The sequence below is a fragment of the Amblyraja radiata genome, assembly GCF_010909765.2.
Source record: "Amblyraja radiata isolate CabotCenter1 chromosome 42 unlocalized genomic scaffold, sAmbRad1.1.pri SUPER_42_unloc_2, whole genome shotgun sequence".
NCBI lineage: Eukaryota > Metazoa > Chordata > Chondrichthyes > Rajiformes > Rajidae > Amblyraja > Amblyraja radiata.
Window position 1 is genome coordinate 1902126 of NW_022630088.1, and position 23479 is coordinate 1925604.

Consider the following 23479-nt stretch of genomic DNA (forward strand, 5'->3'; position numbering starts at 1 on the left):
GCATCTCTGGACAGAAGGGATGGGTGACATTTCGGGTCGAGACTGTGGCGGTGTGCCAGCAGGCTGGAGGAGCGGGCATGCCACAGAGCGGGCAGGTGAAGGGGCGCTGGCTGGTGTGGGCTCGCCGGTGCTCCAGCAGGTGGTCAAGGCGGGTGAAGCCCTTACCACAGGACGGGCAGGGGAAGGGACGCTCACCGCTGTGGGTACGCCGATGCTGCCACACGCTGGACATGCGGGTGAAAGCCTGCAGGAGGGGAACACAGAGGGTCAACAAGCTGGCAAACAGGACATTACTAGTGTAGTAATTGTACACATTGACGACTGCTTTGGTGCCACCTCCTGCACCTACACACAACTGACTGACTTCATCCACTTCACCACCAACTTCCATCCGGCACTCCAATACACCTGGACGATTTCCGACACTTCCCTACCATTCCTTGACCTCACCATCTCCATCGCAGGGGACAGACTCCTGACCAACATTCATTACAAACCCACTGACTCACATGGCTATCTGGGCTACACGTCTTCCCACCCTGCCCCCTGTAAAGACTCCATCCCCTACTCCCAATTCCTCCGCCTACGCCGCATCTGTTCCCAGGATGAGACATTTCATACCAGGGCATCGGAAATGTCCTCGTTCTTCAGGGAACGGGGATTCCCCTCCGCCACCATAGATGAGGCTCACACCAGGGTCTCATCCATACCCCGCAACACTGCTCTCTCTCCCCATCCCCGCACACGCAACAAGGGCAGAGTCCCTCTGGTCCACACCTTTCACCCCACCAGCCGGCAAATACAACACATAATCCTCCGCCATTTCCGCCACCTCCAACGTGACCCCACCACTCGCCACATCTTCCCATCTCCCCCCATGTCTGCCTTCCGCAAAGACCGCTCCCTCCGCAACTCCCTCGTCAATTCTTCCCTTCCCTCCCGCACCACACCCTCCCCGGGCACTTTCCGTTGCAAACGCAAGAAATGCAACACCTGTCCCTTCACCTCCCCCCTCGACTCCATTCAAGGTCCCAAGCAGTCGTTCCAGGTGCGACAAAGGTTCACTTGTATCTACTCCAACCTCATCTACTGCATCCGCTGCTCTAGATGTCAGCTGATCTACATCGGTGAGACCAAGCGTAGGTTGGGCGATCGTTTCGCCAAACACCTCCGCTCAGTCCACAATAACCTACCTGACCTCCCGGTGGCTCAGCACTTCAACTCCCCCTCCCATTCCCAATCCGACCTCTCTGTCCTGGGTCTCCTCCATTGCCAGAGTGAGCAACAGCGGAAATTGGAGGAACAGCACCTCATATTCCGTCTGGGGACCTTGCGTCCTTATGGCATTAACATTGAATTCTCCCAATTTGGCTAGCCCTTGCTGTCTCCTCCCCTTCCTTAAACCTCTAGCTGTCTCCTCCCACCCTCCCATCCGCCCGCCCTCGGGCTCCTCCTCCTCCTCCCCTTTTCCTTCTTTCTTTCCCCCCCCCCCCCCACCCCCCATCAGTCTGAAGAAGGGTTTCGGCCCGAAACGTCGCCTATTTCCTTCGCTCCATAGATGCTGCTGCACCCGCTGAGTTTCCCCAGCAATTTTGTGTACCTTCATTACTAGCACATGTTGAGTGTGTTTATGGCGGAGGAAACCGTTATATAATTCAGTGCGGCACTCTGACGCAACGGTACAGTTGCTGCCTCACCGCCAGAGACCCGGGCTCGATCCTGACTACGAGTGCTGTCTGTGCGGAGTTTGTACGTTCTCCCTTTGACCTGAGTGGGTTTTTACTCCGGGTGTTCTCCTGGTGTTCCGGTTTCCTCCAACATTTCAAAGACGTTCAGGGTTGTAGATGAACCGGCCTCCGCAAAATTGCTGAATTTTCCCTAATGTGCGTGGGATAGTGCTAGTGTACGGGGTGATCGCTGGTCGGCACGGACTCCGTGGGCCGAAAGACCTGTTGTTTCCGCGCTGCATCTCTAAACTAAACTAAACCAAAGAAGGGCGTCGACCCAAAATGCCACCCATTCTTTCTCTCCACAGATGCTGCCTGACCCACTGAGTTACTCCAGCACTTTGTCAGAGTCATAGAGTGATACAGCGTTGGAAAGAGGTCCTTCGGCCCAACTCATACCCGCAGTCCTAGATCCCTCGGCTCCACACATTCCGCCAGGCTCAGAGTTGTACTGAGTCCTAGTGAGACCACACCTGGAGTACTGTGTGCTGTTTTGGCCCCCTAATTTGAGGAAGGACATTCATGCTATTGAGGGAGAGCAGCGTAGGTTTACAAGATTAATTCCCAGGATGGCGGGGCTGTCATATACTGGGAGAATGGAGCGGCTGCGCTTGTACACTCTGGAGTTTAGAAGGATGGGGGGATCTTATTGAAACATATAAGATTGTTAAGGGATTGGACACGCTAGAGGCAGGAAACATGTTCCCGATGTTGGGGGAGTCCAGAACCAGGGGCCACAATTTAAGAATTATGGGTAAGCCATTTAGAACGGAGACGAGGAAACACTTTTCACAACAGAGTGTTGAATTCTCTACCTCAGGTGGAGGCTGGTTCTCTGGATACTTTCAAGAGAGGGTTGGATAGGGCTCAAAGATCGCGGAGTCAAGGGATATGGGGAGAAGGCAGGAACGGGGTACTGATTTGGGATGATCAGCCATGATCACATTGAATGGCGGTGCTGGCGTAAAGGGCCGAATGGCCTACTCCTGCACCTGTTGTCTATTGCCCCACCATTCACAGTGAAGATCCTGCCCTGGTTTGACTTCCTAAACTGCAACACCCTCCCCACCCCCAAACAATGTGACCTCCTCCCTGTGGCTCCCTGCCCCTTACTCCTGCCGCCTCATGCTCCTTACCCCCCTTTGCTTCCTCCCCCCTCCTCCCTACCCCCGAACAGTGTGAACAGAATATTGGCAACATTGACTAATTTATTGAAGACATTTTCCTTTCAATATTACATTTCTCTAAATACAGGCATTTGAACCCCCACCAGGCTCCCTATCCCCTTCTATGACTCACTTGACCCCCCCCCCCCCCCCAGATCCCTGCCCCCCCATTCATCCCCCTCGGCACGAAACCCACTCTCCCTTCAATCCCTCCCCCCTCCCTTTGCTCCCTGCTTCCCCCCGCTACCCACTTCACCCCTTTGTCCAACCCCCAGCCTCTCACCCCCTCCATCCCCTGGACTGTATACTCTCTCTTTCTCTGCCCCTCTCAGCATCGCATAGCACAGTTATCTCTCTCTCCCTCTCCCCTCTGAACTCTTTCTCAACTCCCCCCCTCTCTGTCTCTCCCTCCCTTCCCTCTCCACCCCTCTATCTCTCTCACTCTGCCCTCTCCCTCTCCTCAATCCCTCCCAACACTCTCTCTCTCCCTCTCCCCCTATCGTTCTCTCTCTCTCCCCACTCCCTCTCTCTCTTGTTCTCTCTCTCACCACCCTCTTTCCATCTCTCTATCCCCTTCTCGCTCCCTCCCCTTCCCCTCTCTCTCTATCCCCTTCTCTCCATCTCTCTCTCTCCATCCTCTCTCTCTCTATCCCCTTCTCTCTCCATCTCTCCCTCCCCACCTCTCTCTTTTCCCTTCTCCCTCGCCACCCCCTCTCTCTATCCCCTTCTCTCTCTCCATCTCTCCCTCCCCACCCCCTCTCTCTCTCTCTCTCTCTACCCTTCTCTCTCTCCATCTCTCCCTCCCCACCCTCTCTCCCCTTCTCTCCATCTCCCCCTCCCCACCCTCTCTCTATCCCCTTCTCTCTCTCTCCATCTCTCCCTCCCCACCCTTTTTCCTCTCTCTCTGTCTCTTTCTCTCTCCATCTCTCCCTCCCCACCCTCTCCCCTCTCTATCCCCTTCTCTCTCTCCATCTCTCCCTCCCCACCCTATCTCTCTCTCGATCCTTCTCTCTCCATCTCTCCCTCCCCACCCTCTATCTCTCTCTATCCCCTTCTCCCTCCCCACCCTCTCTCTATCCACTTCTCTCTCTCCATCTCTCCCTCCCCACCCCCTCTCCCTCTCTCTCTCCCTCCCCACTCTCTCTCTCTCCCTCCATCTCTCTCTTTCTCACTCCCTCTCTCTCGCCGTCCAGTGCGGGTCGGCTCCATCTTGGGCCGGCGATGCCGTCATTTCCGGGCTGATGCCCCTCTCTCCCCCCTCCTTCTATAATCTTTCAGCGGAGCGGCCTCAGCCTGGAAATGATATCGCCGTCCCCCCGGCCCCAAGATGGAGCCTACCCGCACTGGACGGTGAGAGAGAGGGAGTGAGAAAGAGAGAGTGATGGAGGGAGAGAGAGAGCGATAGAGGGAGGGATAGAGAGAGAGAGAGAGAGAGAGAAAGAGAGAGAGAGAGGGAGAGAGATTCATTTAAAAATGTTAACTCTTTTCTTAAGAAGTGGATAGATGTTTTGATCTAGTAATTGAATTTTGTAATTAGCTACAATTGGGTAACTAACTAATTATATGCTTATAATTAAAGCATATAATTAGTTAGTTACCCAACTGTAGCTAATTACAAAATTCAATTACTAGATCTAAACATCTATCCATTTGAGAAAAGATTTAACATTTTAAAATCTCTCTCCCTCTCTCTCTCCCTCCCCCCTTTCTCTATCCCTCTCTCTCTCACTCTCCCTGCCTCTCTCTCACCGTCCAGTGCGGGTCGGCTCCATCTTGGGGCCGCGGCAGATGCGTCATTTCCGGGCTGAGGCCGCCCCGCCCATTGCCCCGCAGGCTGCGGGGCGGCCTCAGCCCGGAAATGACGGCGACGCCGGCCCAAGATGGAGCCGACCGGGGGCGGTGACGTCATTTCCCCGCTGAAAGATTCTAGAGAGAGGGGCCTCAGCCCGGAAATGACGTAGCGAACAGACCCCGCCAGCCCCAAGATGGAGCCGACCCGCACTGGACGGTGAGAGAGAGGGAGTGAGAAAGAGGGAAAGATAGAGGGAGGGAGAGAGAGAGAAAGAGAGAGAACGATAGGGGAGGGGGAGAAAAAGAGCGGGGAGATGGAGGGAGAGAGAGAGAGGGAGAGAGAGATGGAGGGAGGGAGGGAGAGAGAGATGGAGGGAGGGAGAGAGAGAGAGAGAACGATAGGGGAGGGGGAGAAAAAGAGCGGGGAGATGGAGGGAGAGGGAGAGAGAGATGGAGGGAGGGAGGGAGAGAGAGATGGAGGGAGGGAGGGAGGGAGAGAGAGATAGAGAGAGAGAGGGAGAGAGAGAGGGAGGGAGAGAGAGAGAGAGATATGGAAGGAGAGAGAGGAGAGAGAGGGGGAAAGCTAGAGAGAGGAGGGAGAGAGGGAGAGAGAGAGGGAGAGAGGGAGAGAGAGAGGGAGAGAGACGGAGAAAGAGAGAGAGATGGAGGGAGAGAGAGAGATGGAGGGAGAGAGAGATGGAGGGAGGGAGAGAGAGATATGGAGGGAGAGAGAGATATGGAGGTAGAGAGAGGGATGGAGGGAGAGAGAGAGAGAGAGAGGGGGAGAAAAAGAGAGGGAGAGAGAGGGTGGGGAGGAAGAGATGGAGAGAGAAGGGGATAGCGGGAGAGATAGAAAAATAGAGAGAGGGGTGGAAAGAGGGGGATAGAGAGAGAGAGAGAACAAGAGAGAGGGATAGCGAGTGGGTGTGATGAGAGAGAGGGAGGAAGGAGGAGAGAGAGAGAGAAAGAGGGGGGTAGAGAGGGAGAGAGAAGGGGATAGAGACGGAGAGAGAGAGAGAGAGCGAGGGAGAAAGAAAGAGAGAAAGATAGAGGGAGGGAGAGGGGGGAAGAGAGGGGGGGAGAGAACGAGAGAGAGGGTGGGGAGGGAGAGAGAGAGAGAGAGAGGGGGGGGAGGGAGAGAGTGGAGAGAGAGGGATAGAGAGAGAAAGGGAGAGAGCAAGAGAGAGGGAGAGAGAGAAGGGGATAGACGGAGAGAGAGAGAGGGAGGGAGAAAGATAGAGGGAGGGAGAGAGAAAGAGAGAACGATAGGGGAGAAAAAGAGAGGGGGAGGGAGAGAGAGAGAGGAAAGGAGTGAGGGGAGAGAGAGAGAAAGAGAGGGGGGAGAGATTGCGAGGAGGGAGAGAACGAGAGAGAGAGGGTGGGGAGGGGGAGTTGGAGAGAGAGAAGGGGATAGAGAGAGAGGGGTTGAGGTTGGGGAAGGAGAGATGGAGAGATAGAAGGGGATAGAGAGAAAGAGAGAGGGCGGGGAGGGGGAGATGGAGAGAGGGAAGGGGATAGAGAGGGAGAGATGGAGAGAAAGAAGGGGATAGAGAGAGAGAGAAAGGGTGGGGAGGGAGAGATGGAGAGAGGGGGATAGAGAGAGAGGGAGAGATAGAGAGAGGGGGGGAGGGAGAGAGAGAGAGAGGGGGGGAGGGGAGAGAGGCGATGTGGGGGAGAGGAGAGAGAGAGGGAGGGAGAGAGAGGGAGAGAGAGAGAGTGGGAGAGAGAGTGGGAGAGAGAGAGATGGAGGGAGGGGGAGAGAGAAAGAAAGGGAGAGAGAGATAAATAGAGGGAGGGAGAGAGAGGGATGGAGGGAGGGAGAGAGAGAGGGAGAGAGATGGAGGGAGGGAGAGAGAGATGTGGAGGGAGAGAGAGATGGAGGGAGAGAGAGAGGGGGAGAGAGATGGAGGGAGAGAGAGGGGGAGAGAGATAGAGAGGGGGGGAGAGGGAGGGAGAGAGAGAGATGGAGGGAGAGAGGGAGAGATAGAGAGGGAGAGATGGAGGGAGAGAGATGGAGGGAGAGATGGAGGGAGGGAGAGAGAGATATGGAGGGAGAGAGAGATATGGAGGGAGATAGAGAGAGGGAGAGAGAGAGGGTGGGGAGAGAGAAGGGGATAGCGAGAGAGAGAAAAATAGAGAGAGAGGGGGAAAGGGGGATAGAGAGAGACAACAAGAGAGAGGGATAGAGAGTGGGGAGAGAGTGAGTGTGATGAGAGAGGGGAGAGAGGGAAGGAGGAGAGAGAGAGAGAGAGAGAGAGAAAGGGGGGGAGCAAGAGAGAGGGAGAGAGAGAAGGGGATAGAGACGGAGAGAGAGATAGAGGGAGAGAGAGAGGGAGGGAGAAAGAAAGAGAAAGATAGTGGGAGGGAGAGAGAGAGAAAGAGAGGGGGAGAAAGAGAGAGAACGATGAGGGGAGAGGGAGAGAGAGTGAGAGAGGAAAGGAGTGAGGGGAGAGAGAGAGAAAGGGAGGGAAGAGAGGGGGGAGAGAACGAGAGAGAGAAGGGGAGGGAGAGAGAGAAGGGGATAGAGAGAGAGGGAGAGAGAAAGGGGGAGAGGCAGAGAGAGAGGGCGGGGAGGGAGAGATGGAGAGGGGATAGAGAGAGAGGGGGAGAGGGTGGTGAGGGAGAGATGGAGAGAGAGAGAGAGGGCGGGGAGGGAGAGATGGAGAGAGAGGGAAAGAGGGTGGGGAGGGGGAGGGAGAGAGAGAAGGGGATAGAGAGAGAGAGAGGGTGGGGAGGGAGAGATGGAGAGGGGATAGAGGGAGGGGGTGAGGGTGGGGAGGGAGAGATGGAATGGGATTGAGTGAAAGAGAGAGGGCGGGGAGGGAGAGATGGAGAGAAAGAAGGGGATAGAGAGAGGGGGAGAGGGTGGGAGATAGAGGGTGGGGAGGGAGAGATGGAGCGAGAGAGGAGGATAGAGAGAGAGAGGGCGGGGAGGGAGAGAAGGGGATAAAGAGAGAGAGAGGGTGGGGAGGGAGAGATGGAAAGAGAGAAGGGGATAGAAAGAGGGTGGAGGGAGAGATGGAGAGAGAGAGGGGAGAGGGGGAGAGAGAACGATTGGGGAAGAGAAAGGAGAGAGAGTGGGAGAGATGGAGAGAGAGAAGGAAATAGAGAGAGAGAGGGTGGGGAGGGAGAGATGGAGAGAGAGAAGGGGATAGAGAGAGAGAGAGGGAAAGGGGAAGAGACGAGAGAGAAGGGGATAGAGAGGTTGGGGAGAGAGAGCAAAGGGAGGGGGGAGGGATTCAAGGGGGAGTGGGTTTGGTGCCGAGGGGGATGAATGGGGGAGGGCAGGGAGCTGGGGGGGGAGAGAGAGGGGTCAAGTGAGTCATAGAAGGGGATCGGGAGCCTGGTGGGGGTTCACACTGTTTGGGGGTGGGGAGGGAGCAAAGGGGGGTAAGGAGCAGGAGGTGGCAGGGGTAAGGGGCAGGGAGCCACAGGGAGGAGGTCACATTGTTTGGGGGTAGGGAGGGTGTTGCAGTTTAGTTAGTCAAACCAGGGCAGGATCTTCACTGTGAATGGCGGGGCGCTGGTGCAATAGACAATAGGTGCAGGAGTAGGCCATTCGGCCCTTTGAGCCAGCACCGTCATTCAATGTGATTATGGCTGTTCATCCCAAATCAGTACCCCGTACCGGCCTTCTCCCCATATCCGCTGACTCCACTATCTTTAAGAGCCCCATCTAGCTCTCTCTTGAATGTATCCAGAGATCCGGCCTCCACCGCCCTCTGAGGCAGAGAATTCCACAGACTCACAACTCTCCGTGAGAAAAAGTGTTTCCTCGTCTCCGTACTAAATGGCTTACCCCTTATTCTTAAACTGTGTGTGCGGCCCCTGGTTCTGGACTCCCCCACCATCGGGAACATGTTTCCTGCCTCTAGCATGTCCAAACCCTTAACAATCTTATATGTTTCAATAAGATAACCTCTCATCCTTCTAAACTCCAGAGTGTACAAGCCCAACCGCTCCATTCTCTCAGCATATGACAGTCCTGCCATCCCGGGAATTAACCTTGTAAACCTACGCTGCTCTCCCTCAATAGCAAGAATGTCCTTCCTCAAATTAGAGGACCAAAACAGCACACAATACTCCAGGTGTGGTCTCACTAGGACTCTGTACAACTCTGAGCCTGGCGGAATGTGTGGAGCCGAGGGATCTAGGACTGTGGGTACGAGTTGGGCCGAAGGGCCTCTTTCCAACGCTGTATCACTCTATGACAAAGTGCTGGAGTAACTCAGCGGGTCAGGCAGCATCTGTGGAGAGAAGGAATGGGTGGCGTTTTGGGTCGACAGCCTTCTTTGGTTTAGTTTAGTTTAGAGATGCAGCGTATAAACAACAGGTCTTTCCGCCCATGAAGTCCGTGCCGACCAGCGATCACCCCGTACACTAGCACTATCCCACGCACATTAGGGACAATTCAGCAATTTTGCGGAGGCCGATTAATCTACAACCTTGAACGTCTCTGAAATGTTGGAGGAAGCCGGAACACCCGGAGTAAAAACCCACGCATGTCAAAGGGAGAACGTACAAACTCCGTACAGACCGCACCCGTAGTCAAGATCGAGCCCGGTCCTCTGGAGGTGAGGCAGCAACTGTACCGCTGGGAACCCCAGTGTGCCGCACAGAATTATATAACGGTTTCCTCCACCATAAAGATTCAAGATTCAACACACTCAATATGTGCTAGTAATGCCCTGTTTGCTAGCTTGTTGACCCTCTGTGTTCCCCGCTGCAGGGTTTAGGAGCCTACACCTGCACCCAGTGCGGCAAGGGCTTCACCCACTCTGGCAACCTGCTGGAGCACCAGCGCACCCACACCGGCGTGCGCCCCTACACCTGTGCCCAGTGTGGCAAGGGCTTCACCCGTTCCTCCAACCTGCTGTCCCACCAGCGGGTTCACGCCGGCGGCCGTCCCGTCCCCAGCCCGGTGTGTGGAGAACGCTCTGCCATGGCCTCCCACGCCCAGTCTCACCAGCACGTGCACACCAGTGGCCCGCCCTACGACTGCCCATACTGTGGCGAGTCGTTTGACAGCTCGCGGGTGTTGCGGCATCACCGGCGGGCCCACGCCGGCGAGCAGCTGCTCCCACTGTGACAAGAGAGCATGGGGGCTGCGGGAGCACCAGCGGATACACACCGGAGAGAGACCCTTTGTGTGCGCTGAGTGTGGCAAGGGTTTCACCTATCCATGTTCCCCACAGATGCTGTCTGACCCGTTGAGTTACTCCAGCACTCTGTGAGACGTTACCTATCCATGTTCTCCACAGATGCTGCCTGACCTGCTGATTTACTGCAGCACTATGTATTAGAGTCATAGAGTGATACTGTGTGGAAACAGGCCCAACTTGCCCACACTGATCAACGTCCCGGCTACACTAGTCCCACCTGCCTGCATTTGGTCCATATCCCTCCAAACTTGGCCCGTCTATGTACCTGTCTATAACTGTTTCTAAAATGTTGGGATAGTCCCAGCCTCAACTATCTCCACCGGCAGCTTGTTCCATACACCCTCCACTCTCTGTTGAAAAGTTACCCCTCAGATTCTTGTTAAATCTTTTCCCCTTCACCTTGAACCCATGTCCTCTGGTCTTCGATTCCCCCACTCAGGGCAAGAGACTCTGTGCATCTAAATTGTGCTCTATGCAAGATTCCAGCATCTGCAGTTTCTTGTGTCTCCCTCACCTATCACTTCTGAAGAAGGGTCTCAGCCTGAAACTTCACCCATTCCTTCTCTCTAGTGATGCTGCCCGTCCCGCTGAGTTACTCCAGCATTTTGTATCCACCTATCACTTGCCAGGCTTTGTCCAGCCCCCAACTCTCTTTTCCGGCTTCCTCCACCCACCCTCTCCAATCAGTCTGAAGAAGGGTCCTGACTCAAAACGTCGTCGGTCCATTCCCTCTAAAGCGGTGGAGGAACTCAGTGGGTCAGGCGGCATCTGTAGAGGGAAGGCAATCTAAGGCGACCACTCCCACCTCTCCTTTCCGACTTTCTCCACCCCCCACATCAAGCAGTCTGAAGAAGGGTCCTGACCTAGAATGTTGCCTGTCCATGCTCTCCAGAGGTGCAAGTTACTCCAGGAGATTGTGTCGCTTTTTGTAAACCAGCATCTGCTGTTCCTTGTATCTAGACCCAGCGGGCATTTCACCTTCACTTGCGCCCAGTCCGCCAAGGCCTGTTGAATCTCCCGGTTGCCAACCATTTTAACTCCCCTTCCCACTCCCACACTGATCTTTCTGGCCTGGGCCTCCTCCATTGCCAGAGTGAGGTGACACACAAAATGGAGGAACAGCACCTCATAGCTTACAGAGCAATGACATGAACACAGAATTCTCCAATTTGAGGAGACTCTCCCCTCATCCAAATGAAATTCTGGAGTCTGTCCTGACCCCAACTCTTTTTTCCAGGTCCCCCCTCCCCGACTCCATGAGTCCATAGAAAGGTCCAACCCCGACACGTCGCCTGGCCATTCCCCTCCAAATTGCCGGTAGAACTCAGCAGGTCAGCCATCCGTGGTGGGAAACGGATGGAGGAGTTTTCCTAATATAAGCCCTCCTTGGCCCTGTCGAGGAGCAGACAAGCAACAGTACCAGCATCTTCTCATTCATACTGTACCCAAGTGAAAATGCAAAAGTGAGCCAAGCTGCACACAGCCGACTGCTCACAGTACCAGCTGGCTGCCACTGGCCCAAACACTTAAAAGCATTTTAAAGTGGGTTTTTTTAAGAAAGTCTTAACGCATTTGTGCCTTGCCTAACAAATAAAGCAAGTTTTTCCTAACCTGACTGTGTTCTTCGGAATTCTTCAGAATTCATTTTGTGTTATCAAGAATGAAAGAAAATGCCAACCTTCTCAGGAAATGATGATGATGGCAGAACTGACAGATGTTGAAAGAATGGGTCGACTGGGTTTGTATTCACTGGAATTCAGAAGGATGAGCGGATATCTTATAGAATCGTATAAAATTAGTGAGGGATTGGACAGGGTAGATGCAGGAAACATGTTCCCCATGTTGGGGGAGTACAGAACTGTTATCCATTTCTTTAGAAAAGATTTAACATTTTTAAATAGCCTAAGTGTCCAAATAACATTCACACAAGAATTCACAATATAGCATGATTTTTAAATCTCATTGTCGTGGATTTATGGGTCAAATGGAAGCAATTTAGTGTTTGATTCCTGTAAATGAATGGCCATTTATATGGTCACTAATGGCTCCTTCACCTCCAGTTGCCTTTATCTAAGCAGGTTCATTGCACGACACTGAACAACCAGACTTGCCTTCTCCCTGGTCAGCTCCTGTACAAGTTGCTCTGGGAATCCATGAGGGAGGGAGGGAGGGAGACAGACAGACACTCCACAAACTCCTCGTGCACTTGGCCTTGCTCTCCTGTCCCACCCTGCGCCTTCCGTCCCGCTCGACGTCATCGCTCCCGGGCCCCACAACTGTATTACACTCGCTCCCGGGCCCCACAACTGTATTACACTCGCTCCCTGGCCCCACAACTGTATTACACTCGCTCCCGGGCCCCACAACTGTATTACACTCGCTCCCGGGCCCCACAACTGTATTACACTCGCTCCCTGGCCCCACAACTCTATTACACTCGCTCCCGGGCCCCACAACTGTAATGCACTCGCTCCCCTCTCTCTCTCTTCACCCCTCCCCCTCTCTCCCCGCCTCCTCTCCCCACCCTCATCTCTCCCATCCCCCTCCTCTTCCCTCCCCCCTCCTCGTCTCCCCCCGCCCTCTCTTCCCCCCTCACCGTCCATCCGCCGCTGTTAAACCGCTCCTGACCTCAGGCTCGGCCTCCAACTGTTGCCCGTCGCTCATTCATGCCAACTATGTTCTGTTGTGCTGAAGCAAAGCAAGAAATTCATTGTCCTATCAGGGACACAGAACAATAAACTCTCTTGAATCTTGAATATCTCCCTCCCTCTCTCCAGTCTCTCCTCACTCTCTCTCCCCCCCTTTAGCACTCCCCTCTCTCTCTCCCCCTCCCCTCTCTCTCCCCCTCTCCTCTCCCTCGCCACCCTCTCCTCTCTTCACCCCCTCTCTCTCTCTCGCCTCTTTCTCACTCTCACCCCTCTATCCCTCTCCCGTCCCCTCTCTCTCCCTCCCCTCCCTCGAGATAGGGTGGGGATAGGGTAAAAGGAGCCAAATAATAATTTTAATATTTCATTAGACTATCTTCACTCTACCTGCTGTACTTGTGCTTGGCTTGGCCGTATTAATGAACAGTATTACCTGATTAGATTGGATAGCATGCAAACAAAATATTGTCACTGTTTCTCAGTACATGTGACAATAATAAGTGTCGGCACAGTAGGGCGGGGGGAGACGAGGAGGGGGGAGGGAAGAGGAGCTGATAGAACCGCTGGCTCACGGCACCGGAGACTCGGGTTCGATTCTAACCATGGCCACTGTTTGTGTGGAGTTTGCATGTTTTTCTTATGGCGGCGTGTGTTTCCTCCCACATCCCTAAGGCATGCTGGCATGAACATCAATTGCCCTCTGTAAATGTGCTCCTAATATGCAGAATGGGAGATAACATAAAACTAGTGTGAGCGGGTGATGGATTGATGATTGGCATGGACCCGCTGGGCCGAAGGGCCTATTTGCATACTGTGCCTCTGACCTCTGAATGCTAAAGCTAAAGTGTGAGAATAAGTTGCGTTTAATGTCGCAATGGTGTATTCTGTCAAAATGTGTCGCTGCCTCAAAAAGGCTGGCAGTATCATCAAAGACCCACACCATCCTGGCCACACATTCATCTCCCTGCTACCTTCAGGTAGAAGGTACAGGAGCCTGAAGACTGCAACATCCAGGTTCAGGAATAGCTACTTCCCCACAGCTATCAGGCTATTAAACCTGGCTCGGACAAAACTCTGATTATTATGAACACATTTTCTGTTATTTGCACTTTATCAGTTTATTTATTCATGTGTGTATATATTTATATTATGGTATATGGACACACTGATCTGTTTTGTAGTAAATGCCTACTATGTTCTGTGTGCTTAAGCAAAGCAAGAATTTCATTGTCCTATACAGGGACACATGACAATAAACTCACTTGAACTTGAACATTGTGTCCATCCAGAATCAAGAGGAGAATGCACCCGTGGGATTGAACAGTGGGAGAGGGACAATTGTTGTGAGTTAGCGCATTGTTTAGATGCTGCAGGGAATAAGTTACAGCAACTGCCTGGGGACCATTGTCAGGGCAAGTCGAGGATCACAGCCGGGTCTCCCTCCCTCCGTGCAGGGTGCGGGTAGATCCGGCTCGTGGCCTGACAGCAACCCGCTGATCCGAGCGCCTCATCTCCGTCATGTGGTCTGCCTTTTAGCAGAGTGGGGGTGGTGACAGCTATGGGTGGAGGAAAACAGAGAACGCTTGATAATTCCATTATTTTGATTCATCACAGCTCCTCCAATGTCTTCGATGATGGAGCTCCTGGAAAGGTGTGATGATTCACAGCTGCTGGATTTGACAAATCATTACCGCCAGAGGCTGGAAGAGGCGATTCAAGAGGCGTTGGAGAATGTCGTCTTCGTTCTAGCATACGAGAGATATTTCAGTGAGCAAGAGTACAAGGTAGGGAGAGGAATGGATGAGTGGGTAACTTCAGCTGATACTGAAATGTTTTCATGCACAAATATTGTGGGCGGATTGGTCCATTCTTGTGCTGTCCTGCTTGTAATGAGTCGAGTCGTACACACGTCAATGTTACAACACACGTTTATTAAAGTCCACACTCACAGCATTCATCTGCATGGTGTTACAGTAACTAGCAGCTACTCACACTCATTACCAATAAACATAATATTACATAGTGACCAAGCAAAGATACCATAAACATAGTAAACACAACTTGTTCCCCCGCAACGATGATTACACTGCGAGAGGCATAACTGAAGTCGGGTCGAGTTTACTAAAATGGCGGAAGTTCCGCTCCGTTGCGTACTACATGTCAGTCCATTGGAATTTACAGGAGTGGTCTATCTTGCTCCATTCTAGTATCTTTGCTAATTACTTAAGCAGTCTTCTGATAATATAAACCTCATAGTAGGCGGAGCTTCTACTAACAAGCACTAACAAACAATTGGTTAGTAAGAAGTAACCAATCGACACTTCTCTCTATAATTACAGCGCAGTCACAAATAATATCCCGTAGAGCAGTTGACATCTAGAGCAGTGGATGCAATAGATGAGGTTGGAGGAGGTGCAGGTGAACCTCTGCCGCACCTGGAAAGGCTGCTTGGGTCCTTGGATGGAGTCGAGGGGGGAGGTAAAGCGACAAGTGTAGCATCACCTGCGGTTGCAAGGGAAAGTGCCTGGGGAGGGGGTGGGAAGGGACGAATTGACCAGGGAGTTACGGAGGGAGCGGTCTCTGCGGAAAGCAGACAGGGAAAGAGAGATGGGAAGATGAGGCCAGTGGTGGGATCCCGTTGGAGGTGGCGAAATTGTCGGAGGATTATCTGTTGTATGTGACGGCTAGTGGGGTGGAAGGTGAGGACAAGGGGGACTCTGCTCTTGTTACGAGTGGGGGGTTGGGGAGAGAGAGCGGAGTTATGGGGTATAGAAGGGATCATGGTTAGAGCCTCATCTATAGTAGAAGAGGGGAACCCCCGTCCCCTGAAGAATGAGGACATCTCCGATGCCCTGGTCTGGAATCCACCAGTCATGTTTAATCTTCTCTGCCAAATGGATACAGTTGTCACCATCAACCCGCAGCAAGAGTGGGGGCCGCTGATGAAAGTCACATCTGGGATCCTGCAGGTTCCCCCCCCCCCCCCCCCCGCTGCATTTCCCCTGTCCCCCACTGGAGGGCAGCACCGGATATCCAGCATCAGCAGTGCGTACCCGGGTCACGTGACAGCGGCCAGGGTCGCCTCTGATGTCACTGCCCGGCCGGGGAAGTGTTGGGGTTTAAAGGGGAGGGTAGCCGTTTAAAGGGGAGGGCGGCCGTTTAAAGGGTAGGGCGGGGAATCGGCCAACAATATTCCGGTCCCCAGGGCGGTGACGTTTACACCACGAGATGTTCACACGTCCACACTCACTCCGGGTCTGCGTTCCTGCAGCGACCTCAGTTTCTCCTTCCCGGTCGCACTGAACTCATTCCTCGCCAGCCTGAAACAGTCGAGCAATAAAGAGGAAATAAACAGATGAAACAACAGTGTCAATAACAGGGACTGGGGTTAATATTTCAAAAACATTTACAGAACAAAATCACAGGAGAAAGAAGCCCGCGGATGGATGCATGGATCCCCTGATATTTTATCACATTAAACATTAACACAAACACTCACCTGATCAGCTCCAGTCTGGGGAGGTTCAGTATGAGGCGGCAGAGAGCGGGGACACATCGGTCCGTGAGGGAGTTGTATGTCAGGATCAGCCCCGTCAGTGAGTGGTTTGTAATGAGAGCGGAGACGAGATCCTCGGCTCCAGAATCTGTGAGACCGACACTGTCCAGCCTGGAGATGAGAGAGAGTGAGGGTGAGGGACACAGAGAGACAGGAGACGGTGCAAATCCCCAGTGTTTATCAGTGACACAATTACTGATCATATTAATGTTCAGTGTCAGACACCCAGTGAGTGTAAACACAATCTCTCACAGTCTGGGACTTACTCCAGTCTCTGTATTTTACAGTCCGGGTTCCTCAGAGCCGCAGACACCAGTTTCACTCCGGAATCTCCCAGTTTATTCCTACTCAGCCACAGCAACGTCACCGTGTGGTTTGTACTGAGAGCGGAGGCGAGATCCTCGGCTCCAGAATCTGTGAGACCGACAACGTCCAGCCTGGAGATGAGAGAGAGTGAGGGTGAGGGACACAGAGAGACAGGAGACGGTGCAAATCCCCAGTGTTTATCAGTGACACTATTACTGATCATATTAATGTTCAGTGTCAGACACCCAGTGAGTGTAAACACAATCTCTCACAGTCTGGGACTTACTCCAGTCTCTGTATTTTACAGTCCGGGTTCCTCAGAGCCGCAGACACCAGTTTCACTCCGGAATCTCCCAGGTCGTTGTCTCCCAGTCTAAACACAAACAGACAGAGTAAGAAACAAACTGATACAAACACCGGCCGCCCGGTGAGGCTGAGATAGATAACTTCCCCCAAACAGATATTTCTGGAAACACCTCAGCACATTATTGTGGATGTGGTGTTTGGTGACTTTCACCATTTATTCTCATTCCCCGACCGACCGACCGACAAATGTTCCCCGTGCAGAGAATGGCGGCAGGCGGGCGGGCAACGCGCGCGTGTGATCCGGGGGAAGGGGTCGACCACCGGTGACCCGGGGGAGGGATGGTAAAGTAGGAGGGGTGCCCCCCCCCCCCACCCCGTGCACAGTGACGGCCGATCGGCCCCGTAGAAGGGGTGCTGGACGGAATAACAAAATAGTGGAACAATTTTACAGTTCAGTGCTAGCGACAAACGGACAGTTACCTCAAGCACTGACACTTGTGCAGAGCCGGTCCCAGCCGCTGGAGACCTTCACACTGAATGCGGCAGTTCCATAGATCGAGGTGTTTGATTGTATCACAGAGCCTGATGGCATGAGACAGGACCGCACAGTCAATCGGGGTCAGTCCCAGTCCACTGAATGAAAGTGTTTCCACAGATCCCAGTGTCTGCTGAGCCAGTACAGGACTCTGAGACTCAAACAGGTAGTGCATCGTGTTCAGTAGCCTCCGTTTATCAGTATCACTCTCTGTGTTTCTAGCCCGGCGTTTAACCTCCTCCTTCACCCAGTCAATCACTCGGCAGATTGTTTGATTAGGGAATTTACCCAGAAACTCCTTCAGGATCCAAGCTGCCCGTGGGGAGGAGAGACCAGCGACAAAACGGAGAAATACTTCAAATCGCCCGTCTGTCATGCCATGGGCTTCAATGAGGAGTGTCGTGATATCCCCGCGATCTACAGTCATGAATTGTGCGAGTGCGGCTACAAACTCTTGGATGGTGAGGTGCGGGAAGGTGTACACAACGCTCCGGGCTGAATCCTCTCTCTCCAAAAGTTCCATCAGGAACCCGGACAGGAACTGGGAAGGCTGCAGATTGTATTTGACCAAATCTTCATCTGTGAACACAATGTTCTTCTCAGCCACTCCAGTGAAGGCCATCTGACCAACCCTCAGTAACACCTCACGGAGGTTCTCAATCTCACGGCCGTGGTTTTTCAGGATGTTGTAAATAAAGTAGCAATATAGTTGTGTGATGGTCTTGGGAACTTGCTGCGGGTCCCGGTGTGTTTGTGTGAAGAAGGGGCCCAGTGTCAGGCCGAGGATCCAGCAGTAGGAGGGGTTGTAGCTCATGGTGTACAGGATCTCGTTCTCCTTCACATGTTTGAAAACAGCTGCTGCCACCGACTGATCTTCAAAATACCTGGTGAAATATTCCTTCCGTTCCTCACCGACAAATCCCAGGATTTCAGCCGAGACACTGATCTCTGCCTTTTCCAGTAAATGTAACGCAGTGGGGCGGGTGGTCACTAGCACTGAACACCCTGGGAGCAGCTTGTGCTGGATTAAACTGTACACAATGTCAGACACTTTACACCACCACTCGGGATCTGGGCACTGGTGCTGAGGTTCTGTGTCTCTCCGACTGTCAGCAAAATCGATTCCACCCTTGAATTCATCCAGACCGTCGAATATAAACAGCAATCCCTCTGGGTTCTTCCAGACCTCCCGCAGCATATTCCCAAAGTAAGGATACTGATCCAGAATCAGTTCCCTCAGGTTTACTCTGTCTTTAATCTTGTTCAAATCCCGGAATTTGAAACTGAAGACAAACTGGAATTGTTGGAATATTTTCCCCGTGGCCCAGTCATGAACAATCTTTTGCACCATTGTTGTTTTTCCGATCCCCGGAACTCCGGCCACGGCAGACGAACTCCCAGATTTGGATTTGCTCGCCGACATGTTCTGGAATAACTGATCAGTTCGGATTTTTTCAAACTCTCCCCCGAGATGTTCCTCTCTCCACTCTTCATGGTCCCGGCCTCTTGCCAGCAGCTCGTGTTCCACCAGTGTCCGATCTCGAACAGTGGAGATGATTGTGAGCTCAGCGTATCGATCACCCAACTGGAAAACCTTAACCTTCTCGTTCATCAGGATGGTGTTCACTCTCAGTGTTTCAGTCTGTGCCCGCAGAGTCTCCATGTGCTTCTGCTGAACATCTTTTATCAGGTGAGATAAACAAGAGGTCCTGAAATTAGATTCATCACGCAAAGAAAAACACATTCTCCATCTCTGACTATTGACTGGCCCATATTATGCTTTACGATTATGATTAATGTTACACTCATTAGTTGATGTGTTATTGATTACATATTATCTGATTGTTATAGCTGTTTATTGGTCGACTAAGCAGAAATATATTGGTAAAATAATATTTGGACAGATACATGGATTGTAACGGGTTAGAGGTATATTGGGAAGTAGCGGCTGGCCGGGAGAGCTTAAATGGGGCATTTTGGTCGCTATGGATAAATTAGACCTCAGATCCCGTTACCGCGCTGTATCTATCGAACTAAAAGTCTCATCTTAACCACTTCCTGTCTGCGCTGAATATTGATTTTAGAAAAACACGACCCTATATCGCTATGATTTTTGGCCATCTTACTCACAGTCCTCCTCCACTGCGGCAGCCCTGAGAAATTTTCCCATCGATGAAAAATAAATAAGTTATGAGTATTTTAAAAATCTTGATATCAGTTGATTGGTCCTCTCGCCTGTCAATCACAACAATGAAAGTAACGACCCTTTCGGAGGGGGGGGCAGGACTATAAAACCCCGGCTGCCTGGACGCGAGTCAGTCACTCTGGAAGATCGCGAGGGTGATTTCACGACTGTGATTCTAAGCTGTGAATCAACTGAACTGTGAGTCTGCAATGTACTTGCAATAAATGATTTGTTAGGAAGTTGAAATGCTATGAAATTGGATTCGCTGGCCTGCACTATGCTTGTAATGCTATGAAATTGGATTCGCTGGCCTGCGTCTGCTTGAACTGCTATGAAATTACATATGCTGGCCTGCACTCTGCTTGAAATGCGATGAAATTGGATTCGCTGGCCTGCACTCGGCCTGACATACTAAGAAATTGGATTGGCTGGCCAGCGCTCTGCTTGACATGCTATGTAATTGAATTCGATGGCCTGCCCTCTGCTTGAACTGCTATGAAATTGGATTCACTGGCCTGAGATATGTCATGTCAGGAACCTTCTGCAGACTGTTTAAAGTGGAGGTGGGTGGAGAAAGCTGCGAGACTGTCTGCCTCACAGTGCCATAGACCCGGGTTCGATCCTAACCTCGGGTGCTGCCTGTGTGGAGTTTGCACCTTCTTCCTGTAACCGCGAGGGTTATTTCCCAGTCCTTAACATTCCTCCCTCATCGCAAAGACTTTGATTAATTGGACCTCTGTAAATTGTACCTAGTCTGCAAGGAGTGGATATAAAGATGGGATAAATAGGAAGGGCTGATCGATGGACGGCGTATACGCAGTTGCCGAAACATGCATTTGAATACCTTTCAGATGAGCAGGTAGTTCCGAGGAAGCCTTCATGGCTTTGAACGATTCGATCAGATCAGAACCTGTTGGAATAATTTCATGGAATGAGTCTGAGTTGCATTTTGACAAGAAGAAAAATTCTCTATAGAAACATGTCCTGTACCTTCTTCCCCCACTGCTTTCAGCAACTCCTCCAGTTTGGGGAGCAGGTGGTGCATTTTCACGAAGCATTTCCATATCAGTTTACGGACCTGCGGCTCTTTCTCAGTCACCAGGTTGAGTAGAAGTGTGGAACCGGCCACACAGCTTCCTCTCTTCGTGCGTTTGATGACTCGCTGTGAAGAGTGTAGAGACAAGTAGTTATAGAGCTGTACAACACGGAAACAGAACCCTCGGCCAACCTTGGCGATGGATTCACTGGAGTCACAGTGCCTTAAGTGGTAGAGTGATAGAACAATATACCACAGGGAGACAGGCTATTCAGCCCACATTGTCCATGCCAACCAAGTTACAATTGTAAGCCAGGGCCATTTGCCTGCATTTGGCCTACAGCCCCGTAAGCCCCTCCTATCCACTCATCAGTCTGAATGTACTTTGATATCCCTAATGTTATCCGCTTTTCCAGCATTGTGTTCCAGATATGGGCTGCTCTCCAGGTAAACCTGTTGTCCCCAGATCCCACCTACATTTCTCCCATCTCCCCTCAAGCCTGCACCCTAGTTTGTGGATCACCACTGCTGTGCGGGATATTCTTTGTAACTGCGCCGTACTGAGTTGTAATTACAGAGAGCAGCACAGCACAAGAATGGACCATTCGGCCCACAATATTTGTGCAGGAAAACATTTGAGTATCGGCTGAAGTTACCCACTCATCCAATCCTCTCCCTACCTTGTACTCTTGCTCACTGAAATATCTCTCGTATGCTAGAACGAAGACGACATTCTCCACCGCCTCTTGAATCGCCTCTTCCAGCCTCTGGCGGTAATGAATTGTCAAATCCAGCAGCTGCCAATCATCACACCTTTCCAGGAGCTCCATCATCGAAGACATTGGAGGAGCTGTGATGAATAAAAATAATTGAATTATCAAGAGTTGTCTGTTTTCCTCCACCCATAGCTGTCACCACCCCCACTCTGCTAAAAGGCAGACTAGATAGATAGATAGATAGATAGATAGATAGATAGATAGATAGATAGATAGATATAATTTATTGCCACACAACCAGGATTGGTGGAAATTTGGGTTGTCAGCAGCAGTACAATAATAAAGAACACACAATAAAACTGTAACACAAACATCCACCACAGCATTCATCACTGTGGTGGAAGGCACAAAAATTTGGCCAGTCCTCCTCCATTCCCCCCCCCGTGTACAGGACCAGAGTCCAGTCAGTCCAGGATGGGCTCTTCCTCACCGGAGACCGCGGCTTTAGATTGTTGTAGGCCGCAGGCCGGCGGTCGAGATTTAAAGTCCCCGCCGCAGCCAGAAGCACCGTAGACTGCAGGGCCGGCGGTCGAAGCTCCCCTCCAGGGGTGATGGTAAGTCCATGCCGGCCCCGCGGTAGAAGTTGGCCGCGGGCCGGCAGTGATGGCTTCTTCTTCCCCCGGGTCCCCCACGAGGGATCCCGGGCTGTAGACGCCGCACCAGCTGGAGCTCTGCAGACCGCGACTTCAGGCTGCGACTTCAGGCTGCCGGCTGCCCCGGGCCAGCGAAACGGAGCGCTCCCCTCCAGCGAGCCCCTGCGAGGGTCGCCCGCTCCACGCCGAGAGTCCACGCTGCGCCCGCCGCTGAAGCCCCGGGCGTGTCTCCGGGAAAGGCCGCGTCGATCCTTGATGTTAGGCCACGGGGGAGGCGACCTGGAAAAAGTCGCCTCTCCATGGAGGAGGCGACCGAAGCGGTTTCCCCCTTAACGCCCCCCACACCACCCCCCACACAAAACACACGAAGAACACAAAATACACACTTTAAAACATACTAAAAAATAAAAAAAAGCTGGAAAAACTGACGCGCTGCTGACATGGCTGCACACAGAGGAGCGCCCCCTACAAGACTCATGACGGAGATGAGACGCTCCGATCAGCGGGTTGCTGTCAGGCCACGAGCCGGATCTACCCGCACCCTGTACGGAGGGAGGGAGACCCGGCTGTGATCCTCGACTTGCCCTGACAATGGTCCCCAGGCTGTTCCTGTAACTTATTCCCTGCGGCATCTAAACAATGCGCTAACTCACAACAATTGTCCCTCTCCCACTGTTCAATCCCACGGGTGCATTCTCTTCTTGATTCTGGATGGACACAATGTCGACACGTTTTGACAGAATACACCGTTGAGACATTAAATGCGACTTATTCTCACACTTTAGCTTTAGCATTCAGAGTTCAGAGGCACAGTATGCAAACAGGCCCTTCGGCCCAGCGAGTCCATGCCAATCATCAATCCATCACCCGCTCACACTAGTTTTATGTCATCTCACGTTCTGCATATTAGGAGCACATTTACAGAGGGCAATTGATGTTCATGCCAGCATGCCATAGGGATGTGGGAGGAAACACACGCTGTCATAGGAAAAACGTGCAAACTCCACACAAACAGTGGCCGTGGTTAGAGTCGAACCCGAGTCTCCGGCGCCGTGAGCCAGCGGTTCTACCAGCTGCACTACTGTGCCGACACTTATTATTGTCACATGTACTGAGAAACAGTGAAAATATTTTGTTCGCATGCTGTCCAATCTAATCAGGTAATACTATACATAAATATGGCTAAGCCAAGCACAAGTACAGCAGGTAGAGTGTAGAGAGTGCTGAATATAGTTTTCTCAGCATGCAGCGATACAGTTTCAGAGAAAACATCCAATGTCCGCAATGAAATAGTTTGTAAAAATAAGGACTGAGTCCCCACACAGGCCACAACTCACCAATGGAAGGATCTTTCAGTAGACTGATAACATCATAATAAGAATGCACAAGATTCACAGCAACGTGGTTCTATACATTCAGAACCCGTTTACTGAGAAGACACAGAAACATAGAAAATAGGTGCAGGAGTAGGCCATTCGGCCCTTCGAGCCTGCACCGCCATTCAATATGATCATGGCTGATCATCCAACTCAGTATCCTGTACCTGCCTTCTCTCCATACCCCCTGATCCCTTTAGCCACAAGGGCCACATCTAACTCCCTCTTAAATATAGCCATTGAACTGACCTCAACTACCTTCTGTGGCAGAGAATTCCACAGATTCACCACTTTCTGTGTGAAAAGTGTTTTCCTCATC

The 23479-nt window shown here is 52.1% G+C and overlaps 3 protein-coding genes across 3 annotated transcripts in view; 2 read left to right on the top strand and 1 right to left on the bottom strand.

Annotated features, from left to right (window-relative positions):
• Positions 1–23479, top strand: part of LOC116969026 — a 573861-nt gene that overhangs the window by 388179 nt on the left and 162203 nt on the right. The window lies entirely within an intron of this gene.
• The window catches only part of LOC116969039 (ribonuclease inhibitor-like), a 451987-nt gene that overhangs the window by 212281 nt on the left and 216227 nt on the right, over positions 1–23479 (top strand). The gene's annotated exons all lie outside the window — the stretch shown is intronic.
• LOC116969024 (zinc finger protein 432-like) overlaps positions 15724–23479 on the bottom strand; it is a gene marked incomplete at its 5' end in the record, with an annotated part of 120078 nt that continues 112322 nt past the window's right edge. The window contains 4 exons of the mRNA XM_033015997.1: positions 15724–15811; positions 17359–17506; positions 20224–20289; positions 20370–20541. Coding sequence (XP_032871888.1) covers positions 15724–15811; positions 17359–17506; positions 20224–20289; positions 20370–20541 — 474 coding nt within the window. The remainder of the gene's footprint in view (positions 15812–17358; positions 17507–20223; positions 20290–20369; positions 20542–23479) is intronic.